Source organism: Protopterus annectens, chromosome 2.part2 (assembly GCF_019279795.1).
Source record: "Protopterus annectens isolate FY-2018-M chromosome 2.part2, PAN1.0, whole genome shotgun sequence".
Taxonomy (NCBI): Eukaryota; Metazoa; Chordata; order Ceratodontiformes; family Protopteridae; genus Protopterus; species Protopterus annectens.
Window position 1 is genome coordinate 406,268,718 of NC_056730.1, and position 13,092 is coordinate 406,281,809.

At 37.3% G+C, this 13,092-nt stretch overlaps 1 protein-coding gene across 1 annotated transcript in view; it reads left to right on the plus strand.

The window, feature by feature from the left end:
- The window catches only part of DHX29 (DExH-box helicase 29), a 1,644,099-nt gene that overhangs the window by 1,245,899 nt on the left and 385,108 nt on the right, over positions 1-13,092 (plus strand). The window contains exon 20 of the mRNA XM_044064425.1: positions 5,022-5,150. Within this exon, the coding sequence (XP_043920360.1) occupies positions 5,022-5,150 (129 nt within the window). The remainder of the gene's footprint in view (positions 1-5,021; positions 5,151-13,092) is intronic.

Sequence of the window (13,092 nt, forward strand, 5' to 3'; positions counted from 1 at the left end):
ATGTAGATGTTCGAGGATCCACATTGCTGCAGTCCAATTTACCCTCCCTCCTTCCCCTCTCTGTTTAGGGGTGGTTGTGTAGGTGAGGTTATATGCTGATAATTTTGTATATATTGTACATATTTTTTGTGCAGGTATATTGGGCCTTGTCTTTTTAGGGTCTTCTGACATCTGGGGCAAGAAAAGACTGAGGATATGACGTCGGTCATGCGCATTAGTACCCTGACGTACTGACGTCAGTCTAATGCGCCCTGACCGACGTCAGCCATATACTTTGGTATTCGGGCCGACTGGACAGCGGACTACCCAATTGTTAGGACTGCAGCAATGTGGATCCTCGAACATCTACATTTATGGTAGGTACAAAACTGTACTTTTTTACCAAAGGGGATGACACTGCACTTTTTGGCATTGAGCTTGAGGCCATGGCTTTGACACCAGGGTTCTGTCTCAGTGAGACCCTTCTGTAGGATGTCCACATCATTTGGGGACTTGACTATGTCTCCTAGTTTGCAGTCATCTGCAAACTTCGTTAGCCAGAGGCCTTCTGTGTTAGCCACTAACCTGGAGGTGTGAGTATCCTTGATGAATATGGATACACCTCCGCCTTTTGTGTTTCGGTCTTGGTTCTGTGGCCGAAAGGTATGGTATGAGTTATAGCCTGGTAGTGCTAGGGTGCTCTCTGGAGCCTTAAACCAGGTTTCTGTTACTGCACAGATATCAGTGTTCTCCATACTGAGGAGTGCCTTGAGTGCATGCATTTTGAGGTTTAGACTTCTGTCGTTGAGTAGCATTACCCTTAGTTTTTGGTTACTTGTGCTATTTACGGTGGTGGGTTTATCTTTTGAACCTTGCCTAAAAAAGGCACTATGGGGGCGGCAGGAGCCTTTGCCAGTATTCAAAAGCCTAAGGGTGACAAGTGCAAGCCATCTCTTGCGAAGCAACGTGGCTTGTTGAGCATGTCATCCCAGGCAGACAGATACTGGATCCCCTTTGAATGACACCAGAAACTTAGCCAATTGTCGAAGTTGATCATTTTTTCTTTATACCGTGGCATCATGCTTGGTGAGGCAGGATGCTACTCAGGGTCAGGGTCATACCTGCCTGGGCTACATGATCAAAGAGCTCTTCCGTGTCTCTTTTCATGTAGTCCAGGGAGGTACGTCTCAGGTAATTCACACCAACATGTACAATGACAGAGTTGTATTTGTACTTGTTCTGGAGTGACCTGAGTGCTTGTGTTATGTGGCGGATCCCGGCGCCCAACAGGCAGCTAACTGTAACTTTCTCCTTGTCCAGCGTAGTTAGTGGGCCATCAGTGTGCCTGACTATAAAGTCACCAGTGTGTTGGGTATGTTATTTTGCCTTAAGGGCTGTGACTGCGTGGCACACTGATTATGTGAAGTATGTGTTTCATGATTGGTGATGGATTGCGGAGGTTGCTTGGATGTCTGTTTTGGAGGTCTCTGTTGCTTTTGCAGATTTTTATTTAGAGCCTCTGAGTGTGTTTTTGTGTATTTGTGTGTTATTACCTGGGTTGGTTTGTTAGGTCTCTGTGAGACTGGTGGTGTGTTGCAAGTATTACCCTTCTCCTCTTGACAGTCAGTTACAGTCTGGGGTTGAGAGAGCTTTGCCTCCAGTCTGGCTGTATAATTGCATCTCTCGCATATATTAGTGTTTGGTGGTAGGAGGAGGTTGTCTGTGTACATGAGGCAGTTGTAACATTGCCTCAAAATGCCCAGATTCACCAGTTGGACTGGAGTATACACTGGAAACTGCCCTTTGGACATGCCTGAATAGGTAGAGTGAGCTGTTTTTCTGATTGGTGGGGACTAATAGAGAGCCTTGTCCTTCTGGACAGTATAAGGGGGGCTAGTGCTAGGGGTATTTAGTGCTTGTTATGAGTTTTAAGCAAGTGCTGGGCTATACAATGAATGGTTTGAGTGCTAAAGTTGAAGGTTTGTCTAGTTCCAAGGGAAAAACTGAAGAGTAGACTTTGTGGAGTCGGGAGTAGTTTAACCCTAGCTAACCGGTACTGCCCAGTGCTCAAAACCGCTGAAATGCAGTTTTTATATCAGAAAGATTAAAGAGATAGAAATTAGCCCAAAATGGCCAATAAAACTACAGTTTCTGGGCAGAAACCACTCCTCTAAGGGCAGGTGGGCTGTTCAGAGCTCCCCACTCTCACTGGTGAACAAAGAAATTTCCTTTTTGCCCAAGTAAGGTGTGGCCAAACACAGAAGCTTAAACACAGTCCAGGTATCAGCAGGTATCTGAAACTGGACTTTTCTAGCTTAGTAAGGAGGGAAAATAGCAAGATTTTTATGTTTTTTTTTTTTTTCAAGAAAACAGTAGAAACAAATGCAAAAACACTTTTATAGTGCAGTAATGGCTGTCGCACGTGAGTGGGAAGCCAGTAACAGTTAAAAATACAATTTACAACAAACAACGTATTTTAAAGTGCAGGCACAAATAAATGCAATTTCAGTGTAAAATGAGTGTTCTGAGAAGCAATAAATGCCAGAAAATGAGCGTTTAGGCGGAAATAGCAATAAGCAACAAGAAAAACCAAAAAATGGTACTTAAACACTCCAAAGTCTCTCCTTTTGTCTCTCTGGCATTGCAGGTCTCTGCAGGACACGTGGGCAGGATCTGCTGAGCTTATACAAATAATTTAGAATTAAGTCTATTAGAAAAATAAATTGGAAGATTTTTAAGGGCTACCCTGATACTTTAAGTTTTTTTGTGGATTAGGTTCTTTTGTTAATAAAAGAAGTATGAATCTGAAACATTTATTTAATAAAACATATACAAATCTAAAGTGTTAAGTAATTGAAAAGGCACATATGGGTGTTATAATTGTGACCTTTGCAAGTATATTTTAGGTGATCTTTCCATTCTGGAAATAAATATTATGTCAGGCCAGATTATTTCAACTTTAATAAAAAAAAAATAATTTTGCCCAGTGTTTTTCATGCAAATTTTTTTTTTGCAGGTTAGACAATCAGTGTGTAGTCTGTCAACAAGTTTATGTTATGAAAGTTGGTGATGATAATAATAATAATAATAATGCTTTGGGAAATTATCAACATCTTAAAAAGTGTTTTTGTTTTTTATTCTGGACAGGGTTGATATGGGTCTTAGAAGGTGGTGCAGAGACTTTGTTAGAAGTAAAGGAGCTAAGATGACAGATTAGTAAATTATTGTACAACTCCATGATTAAGTAGAAATGTTCATTATAAATGTATGCTAAAGTTGTAGAAACTGAAACACTGATTTTATTGGCTTAATTAAGTCAGGGATTTTTTTTTTCAATTTGCTATATAATGTGTTAGGTTTAATATGGTAGTCTGATAAAGTTTTTCAAGTGATGAAAGACAAAAGTGCTTAATCAGTTTAAAATATAAAAAAGTCAGTGCCCATTTTTTAACCATTTTGTGTTTATTTTTTTCTATTTGTTATTTTGACACAAAGACAGTCTTTTGTTGTGTTTTTCTTGTGTTTTTTTTTTAAATAATTATTTCTCTGTCTTTAAAGTTGTGAGACTGGATGTTCTGTCCTGTTCTAACAGTTGATGTGAGAGTGCACTAGGTAGTGGCATGCAAACCCTCAAGCCCAGGTGCTAGACAGAATTTCTGAATGTGTTGAACTGCGATATAAGACAAATAAATTTCAGTGGTTGTTCACTGAAGAAGGTCTTCTTACATATAAGCTGATATAGTAGGCATATATCTTTTATTTTCTTATATACTGTATATTTGTATGTTAGTATATAGTTTTGTGTTTTCTTCACAGTATGTGGGTATGGCTGAAAGAAGTCTGTTGGCTAATAAACCATACAAATAAATATGGTGCAGTAGTGTACTGCGTCTGCCTGAAGGAGATAAATACACTTACGTCTCTCTTGTCTTGTCTTTCGGCTTTTCCCGGTTAGAGGTTGCCACAGCGGAACGCCGGTCCGCTAATGTTTGGCTGTAGAGTTTTATGTGCTGGCTTGCCGGGCCTAACGTACGACTTCAGCGAAGGAACGCCCATTCACACATGCCGACACACAGAAGATGCTCTAAGAATCGAACGTGCCACGTCTAACTGTGAGGCGACAACGCTACCGCAGCACCACCACCGCAGTGTCTGATAAATACACTTAGGTAATATACATAATTCAAACCCTTCAGGCTCATCAGGAATCATCATTACATAAGCAGAATATGGATAATTCAAACCCTTCAGGCTTATCAGGAATCATCATTACATAAGCAGAATATGGTGCTGTATTAATGAGCAAGCAAGTCTAAAGTTTCTTTGGATAGTATACCTTTACTTGGTTTTGAAGAGTTGCCTGGTCTTTTTGATTATCCATTTATTAAAGTGCTGTCCATCATATTTATATATATCTTTAAATACATATTTTGCATGCCAGGTTGTTGACATCTTTGCTGAATGATATGTAACATTTTATGGCACCATTGGCACTGGATTTGGTTCAGTTTATGTGTAGAAAAATACATGTATCATTTCAGTCTTCTTATATAATCTTTCACAAAGACCTCATTGTTCTTTATCATCCAAAGTCACATTTTCTCTGTAAAATGGCATTGGCCAAATGTCTTTCCTGGTTTTTGTCTTATTGGCCTCTTTGATGAATCCTCTTCACAGTCCTTAGGTTTTTAGACCCTCTGTTGTTGGAGCCAACAGACTTCTTAACTTGTGGCAGTAATTGTTTTTGTCAGTTTATTTTCGCCTCTTACTTTGGTCCCGAAGAGGCTGATTCTCCTGTTTGTGCAGGCAGTGCTGTGGCATGAGGTTGATATGCTTGAACTTGTTTTCATCACTGTTAATTATGACTTTATTCTTTCAAAATATTTTCTTGAGTTTTGTTGTGCTTTTAAACGCAGGCTTCTGACATTAGAACAAAATATATGTTTGCATTTTAGGTAATCAGGTTTGCATTGCAGAGCTAATAATTATATTTCAGTATTGATGTTATTTATAGACCTTTTATATCCTGTAATTTATTTTAGATATCACGACAACAGTCAGATGAGTTCTTTAGTGGAAACCTTTGTCAGCAAAGCCAGTGCCTTGCAAAGACAAGGAAGAGCAGGACGTGTTCGGGAAGGTTTTTGTTTCCGGCTTTATACTGAAGAAAGGTAAGCTTTTTAAAATAGAGAGGAAGATACCCCATAAATCACTGTACTAATGTGCTGTATTCAGTCTGCAAGACTTTGTTTCATACTGAATTAAATGACATTTGTTGTGTGAAAGCGGGGCAGAAATTCTTGATATTTTTAACTACCCTATAGTGCGAGAGTTGCCTGAAGAGCACTGAGCACAGACTGTAGCATATAAAATATTAATTTTCCTGGTGGAGAAGTACCTACATTGCTGTGTGTGTGACAACTGAAGGTTTTCTTGTTTAACAAAATTCCACGAGAAGAAAATCGCAGACTATGGTGAGAATTGCCTGAGGAACATGGAGTGCAGACAATAACTAATTAAACATGGCTGTCTTTTGGATTGTTTGCTGTAGTGTGGGGGTGGGATGCAGATTTATTGCTGAAATAGAGAAGTGTGTACTGGAAGAATTCAGACAGTGCTAAGAACTGTTGGAGGGACAGTGGTTGATTTTAGCTGATTAAACATTGCTTGTTGCCCATTGGTAGAATATATAGTTTATCAGTTGAATAAAAAAAATCCTATTGATATTGTAGTTTCCCCAGAAAAAAAGGAAATATAATATCCCAGGAATTGGCAGGAGAACACCAAGGGCAGTGAAGAATGTAGCAAATGTTGCTGTCTCCCTGTTGGAAAATGCATATATTTCTGTATGAGCAAGACAGAGGCTTTCTTTTGATCTTGAAAATTCTACATAGGAAAACTCTTAAAAGTACAGCTGATTGTATTAAGAACAGTGGGTAGACTGACACAGTAGATGTTTGTCTTAGCTGTTGGAATATGTAGTTGTGAGTTGGATAATGGTTTCTTATTCCTACAGAAAATCCCATAGAGGAAGAAAAATCTACAGTACTGAAAATTATATTCCTTTACTGTTTAGGAAAATATATATACCCAAAAGAAAGAGTAAAACGGTCACACAGACCAACCATTCAGTTAAAACTGCAAAACAAAAAGGGGGCAAGCCATGCCTTCACCATGTAATACCTTAAACCAGCTGTAGTGGAAGCCCATGAGATCTGTGCATATGAATACCGTAAGGACATGCAGTTGTTTCATCTACATGTTTTCTACAGGCCCATGACTTTTTAAGTCTTTTTGGGCACATTCAAGGCAATAAAGCCAAACGTCACTAGCTGTACTTATGCATGGTCTTAATAGTAACCTGCAACATGAGGTGTAATGGCTGACCAGACCAGAAAGCAGGTGCTGTTTTCTATTCTCTCTCTCTCTTTCGGCTTTTTCCCGGTTAGGGGTCGCCACAGTGGATAACCTTGTCCGCTTATGATTGGCAGTGGAGTTTTTACAGTGTTGAGTTGCCAGCCTGGCGCCCAACCTTCCACAGAAGGCACACACATGCACACACACACCTAGGACCAATTTTAGCGTGTCCAATCCACTTGCCTTTAGGGATGTGGGAGGAAACCGGAGCACCCAGAGGAAACCCACATGACCACAGGGAAGACATGCAGACTCAGCACAGAAGGCACCCCAACCGAAGATCGAACCAGAGAGCCTCTTGCAGTGAGGCGACAACACTAACTGCTGCACCACCGCGGCTGTCCAGGTGCTGTTTTCTATTACTGTAGTAAAATGTGGGAATTAGAGGTGAGCAGTCACAGGTTCAAAAAATAAATATATGTCCAAAAGACTGAGAACAGTAAAAAAAATATTCAGTGTTTTTATTTTTATTTATTTTTACCAGGTTTATCCAACTGGAATGGTCAAAACCCCCTCTTCAGTGGAGCCCTGGGGAAAAAAGCTCCAACATAGTACAAACATTTTAAACATACATTCAGTAATATGCATGAGCAGACATTAAGTAATATACACAAACAGTTACTCATATTCTTTGAAATAGAAGGAACTTTAACATTGTAGAAGGTACTTATGTGTTTGGTACATTTTGAACATTGAGCATTTGAAGAGGTGCATTAGTGGGTTTGCAAAACAGATAATAAATCTTGTGATTACAAAATTGTAAGAAATGGAACTGAGGGGAGAAATGATAAACAGAAAATGTTGATACGAGGGGAGAAATGATAAACAGAAAATGTTAATACTTGAGGTTATTGAGTAGGTTCAGAGACAATTGTATATGGCTATCATTAGGTTTAGATTAGAAGTTTAGAGGTAGGATGCTGAGCAGTGTCACAAGAATATTGATATGACTGGGAGATGCTGGGAAAACTAATTGGGTATTGATGACGACTGATTGTGGGGAATAGGATTCTGAGTGAAGATAAATGGCTTGATAATATGACGAGCTAAGATTGCAATGGCATTTACCTGGAGATATACAGGAGTAGATGCATTGATTTGATAGATGAAGTTTTAGTTGTGTTTTAATTGAGTTTGCATTCATAATGGATTTCAATGGTAGTGGTTTGTGGTATCATAGTGTTTACAGGAGACATTCTAGAAGCAAATGCAAGTGACAGTTAAAGTGGACTGTTTGATCCAGATATGGCTGAGAAGCAATGCTCACCAATGACTATCTCATTGGTAGCTCAAGCTTTAGCAGTACAAAAGTGGAGATAGAGCAGTGAGCAAACACTGTCAGAGGTTTCACATGTACAACAAAAGTAAAGCTGCTGCAATGAGTGAAGTCTCCTTTAGCACCACTAGCATTTTCTGGAAACGTTATACTATATTTACTAATAGATTATTTTCTGTGTCTGCTTCATAATTTCTTAATGTACAATAAACTGATAAAAGTTTTGTATAGTGAATGAATATATTTGAGGATCCAACAATCAAGCCAAGTTAAAGGCAGTAAATGTGGTGATTTAACAGTTCCAGCAAAGAGAAGCAGATCTTTAATGTCATGTGGAGAGCATTTTAAGGATTAACTTGGCGTCTGGGTGACATAAGAATAATTAGAAAATCTGTGGAAATCTTTGTGGTCAGGGTCTGAAAAATGGAAAACCATCTGGGAACAAGCTCAGTGGGGTGACATTTTAATTTATATGTTCTGTTTGTACATGCTCTGTCTGTTTTTAAAGAGAGACCCAGCAGGTCAACTAAGTGACACCAGTATGAGTCATAGGGAGTGGTTAGAGTGTGAGTGAGGAAATAATTGCTAAACACAGGAGCAAAGCTGAAACTGGTCAAATTGTAAAATACCAAAGACACTGCAAACATGTAAATGTTGCCAGTATTATTTAAGTACTGCCAGCATTAAATGAGTAACTGTGAAGATCAATATGCCTAAGTAAACAGATGCTTTTTTAGTACCGGCATAATATAGCAAATCTTTTGTCATTTTACCAATTAACATTATTGATGTAAAATTCTTACTTAAGGAGCTGTTTGCAGTAGGAAGTGGATTAAAACTTGCTTTTGAGATTCTTGCAAACCACTATTCAGAGGGGGACTAAAGAACTGTAGATGATTCAGCTAAACATAGTTTCAGCAACAGTTTAGAAGGACATACTGTTTTTCACAGTATCTGGTTTACAAGAATGTTTTAAGAGGACAGGAATAGGGGAATCCTAAATGAAAGACCTGCTCACTGGAAGTGAATCTAGAACAAAAGCTGATATTAAATAGGGATAATTCGCAGGGCATATAAAATACTGCACAATAACTATATCAGTCAACCAGAGGAGGTTAGAAAAGATTGGGAAGAGAGACCAGAAAAGCAATTTACAAGGTAACATTTCTCTGTACCTGTACTCTATCAATCCTTGATAGGGAAGGCATTCTCTAGCCTGTATCCAAATGTCTTCATGGTCTCAACCCACTCTTAACTTTTTCTCTCTAATTATTTTGCTCCCAGTACCTTGCTTCCTTTGCTATTTTCATCAAGTAAATTCCATCTCCCACTTGCTTATTTCCTGTATCACTACTTGCAGTCATACCTATTGGCATAATCTCCTTTCTCCATTATTGTGTTGTCTTAGTCCTTCGAGTACTTTGTTACTTTATGAATACAACATTCTGTTTGGTGGTTGTTCTCGTTAAGGATCTGCATCCAAAATTTCACTGTTTCTCTATTTTTTTAACTTCCCCTGCTTCTTCACCATCCCTTTCCACTTTGAATTATAACCTTCTGCCTGTGTTGTGTATATGAACCTTAACTGTGTAGCTATAAAATATCCTTTCTAATCAGGTAACACCTTATTCTATTAGAAGGGTCAGCTTATCCCTCTTAACTCTTGCTATTTTCTCCTCCCAGATAAATTCCTTCAACTCTCTGTTAATTATTATCCACGTCTTATTCTCTATTTTCTAAAAATACGCCTGACTTGTATACAAAACTAAAGAGACTGAAAACATTTTCACTGTTTGCATCTTACTGTCCATAGCCATAAAAAAGAGCTTCCAGTTTCTCAGTTTTTGTATTTTCTCTTGTTTAGTCTCTTCCCACATATCCCCAACTGCCATAACAAGAGCCTTTTTAATCCATACTCCGGAATATTTCATCTTATATCCCCATAAATATGGGTATTGCTGAACTAATTTGTTCATAGGTATGTAATTTATGGTTATAACCTTTCTTTTATTTTCATTCATTTTATATCCAGAAGAGACTTGAAACTGTCTCGGAAGGTTCCACAATATTGAGATATCCTTTTTCCTGGATTTATAAGGTGCAAAATAATATCATCTGCAAATACAGCCAACTTTTCTTAATTACAATACCAATTGTATCCTTGAATTTCTGAGTCCTTTATTTTCTTTGCCAGTGGCTCTAAATATAAAATAAATAAAGTAGAAAGAGGACTGCCCTGCCTGGTTCCTTTGTTCAAACATAATATATCAAAGAGGAACCTCCCACTTTGATTTTTGCCTCCAGTCCCTCGTATATCCTTCTAATTAATCTGATTATTATATCAGAAAATGCAAATGCTTCCATTATCCTTCTCATAAAATCTAAGCTGTCTTTGTCAAATGCTTTCTCTGCATCAAAACCCACCAACAACAGAGATATTTTCTTACATTCTGCTTCCCTCTGGATCATCATTGTTCTATTAATGTTGTCAAATGTTTGCATCCCCTACTCAAAGCCACATTCATCCATACATATCAGTTTTGGCAACACTTTTGCCATTCTTTTAGCCAGTGTAGATGTAAACACTTCATAATCATGGTTTACATTTGTAATGGGGCTATATGAAGCTTGGCCTGATGGGTCTTTGCTGTATTTAGGTAATACAGTCAAAACACCTTTCTTCCAAGATGTTGGTGTTTCCCCTCCTTTTAAAATACTGTTAAACAAAATCTTCCACAGGAATACCATCTGTTTCTGGAGACTTTCCTGCAGATTGATTGTATGTGACTGCTTTTATCTTCTCTCTTCTTATCTTACCTGTTAGTTGTTGAGTCTCAGCTACCTCTAAACTTAGCATAGTTAAGTCTTCCATAAAAATTTCTGTTTGTGCTCTCCCTTAATTTCCACTTTTCTCTGCTTTTTACAAATTTACATAAAATTTCGAAAATATCTCTAATACCATTACAGGATGTCAGATCATTTTTCTTGTTATGGGTTCCCTAAGTTTGGCAACTACCCTTTCTACTTTCTGTTGCTGTGGTCATTATGCTAAAACTTATGTTTTCTGAAGTTGCTATTGTAAAATAGTTGCTTAACAGCAATCTTTCTAAACTCATGCATATTATCCAAATACTCCTTTATTTTCTCTTTAGCACTCTACAGTTGTGCCTCTGTATGTTCTGAGAGATTCCTGTTATTCTGCAGTACCTTAACATTTGCCATCCCCTCTAAATAATTCCCATTACTTCTTAACCATATATATTTTATTTCTTCCTGTTTTTAAACTCTGTTTCCTTGTATCCCACTCACTGGCTATCACTTCTGAAGAAATTTTTGTCTTCTCTAATAACGCTCAAATAATTTCCGCTACCTATTTCTTAAGTTCATTTCCTTTTAACAGGTAGGTGGGAAAGTGCCAGTGTCTCATTTTTACATCATTACCCTGCATTTTTATCTTGGCTTTTATTGGTGCTTGTTCCAAAATGGATGTGTGTGTTGAAGGTTTCAATTAAATGTGCACGTTCATGTGAAGTATAATTTCTGTTCTGTCTATCCAAGTTATTGTACCTTGGGGAATAATATGTAAATTCTGTCTGAGTTCCTATCACCGAATTTCACATTTTCCATTCTAATTTTTTTAAAGAAAGTCCTTTAGAAATCTACCCTCTTTTGTTATATTTTCTCTTTTAAGTCTCCCTGATACATCATCAGTATTGCTAATCAAATTGTAGTCCCCACCTCTAAGTAATAATCCTTGATGAAAACTGATTATTTCTCCCAAAAATTTTCTAAAGCTCCATAATAACAGTTTTTAGTAGAATATAAAGTGCATGTCAGTGGAATCCTACTCCCTTGCTAATAGTTTCTTTCTACCACACTACTACAAACCTACCATTCTTGTCTTTTTTCCCTCCTCTGTTACTATTAGAGCTCCTCTAGCAATTAGTATTTTTGATTCCCTTTTCATTTGTTTCTGATTTTCTGCTGAATATCCACCCTAAAATCCTTTTTTTGTAAGGCCAGTTATATTCCAAACTAATATGGATAGCATAGCCATTATGATAAAAATTGTTCCACTTAAAAAAATGACAGTTTTTTGAATGTGTATTTCCTAGTTTTGTATTACTTGCACACTATTGTTTGACAGACTGATCTTTGATGCAGTGGTTTCTTCTCACCACCATTTGAATTTGTCATATTTTTTCAAGATTTTTTTGTTGTTTTAATGAAAAGCCTCAAGCAAACAACTTAACAGTGGATGGGGGTGTTTTGAAAATGTATTAACGTCAAGCACACAAAACCATGTGCATCTTCAAAAAATGAAGTTTCATCTCCCAGATAAGAACAAATTCCCCAAATTGACAGCTGTAACCACAGGCATTACCTAACTTAAAGTTAAGGTTACCCATGCTAAAATACATCTTACAGCCTGTGTTCCACTTTACTCTGTTGTCTATTCTTTATCTGTATTCCCCTCCCAGATGTGAAAAAACAGCTTGTATGCTTTCAGAAAACATTACCTTTTAGCCCTTAGAAAAAGTGCAGGGGCTGTCTCCAAATAAAACGTAAGTGTACACTGTTCTGTTAAATGTATTAAAGTGTTAAGGCTGCTGTCTTTTATTCTGTTTCCTTAATTTCAAATTTTATTTTCTACTGAACTGTTTGTCATTGTACCTTTAAATTTGTAATTTCCCTCAGCAAAAAAATGCTCAGAACTCCCAAGATGAACTGCTTACACCTGCAGACCAATCTTCACCATGTAAAAGTAGTTGGCCATGACAAAAAAAGCTAACATCTCTGCAGATGCATGAAGGAATCTTTGAAAATTTCACTTAGAACAGAATATATAATTGCCAACATGTTAATTTATTCTTGGTTTTGTACATTAAATTAATCATGCTTGTGTACAACATTTCTTCTCTTGTTATACTGTAAAACCTATATTTCTTAAAACTGAAGAAGTACTTTTTTATTTTAATATTTAACAGATGCAACAGGTACTGAAAAGATTCACCCCACATTTAAATACCCCTGACACTCAATATACAAAACTGCTATATATCATGCAGTTTGTATCACAAAATATTTTTATATAAATTAATAAGAACAAAAATTGTTTTACTTGAAGTAAATGCTTTAAAGTCTACCAACAAATTTAACAAACTTAGTAAAAGTTCAGTCTTTCTCATCCTCTTTTTCTTGCAAAGCTGTATTTTGCAAATGTGATTATTGCTGTGTAATCATGCATTTATTCATTAACCTCAGTGCTGCTGGTCTTCCTGTTCATCTCCTTCTCCCCCACACCAGCCTTTGGTGCAAGATACTTCTAGTCAACTCCTATACTTTATTCTGTCTCTCAAGCATTTTCCTTTGGAGTGTTGGAAAAGGTTTCACTGGGAAAATCTCTCTGAGTTCTATTG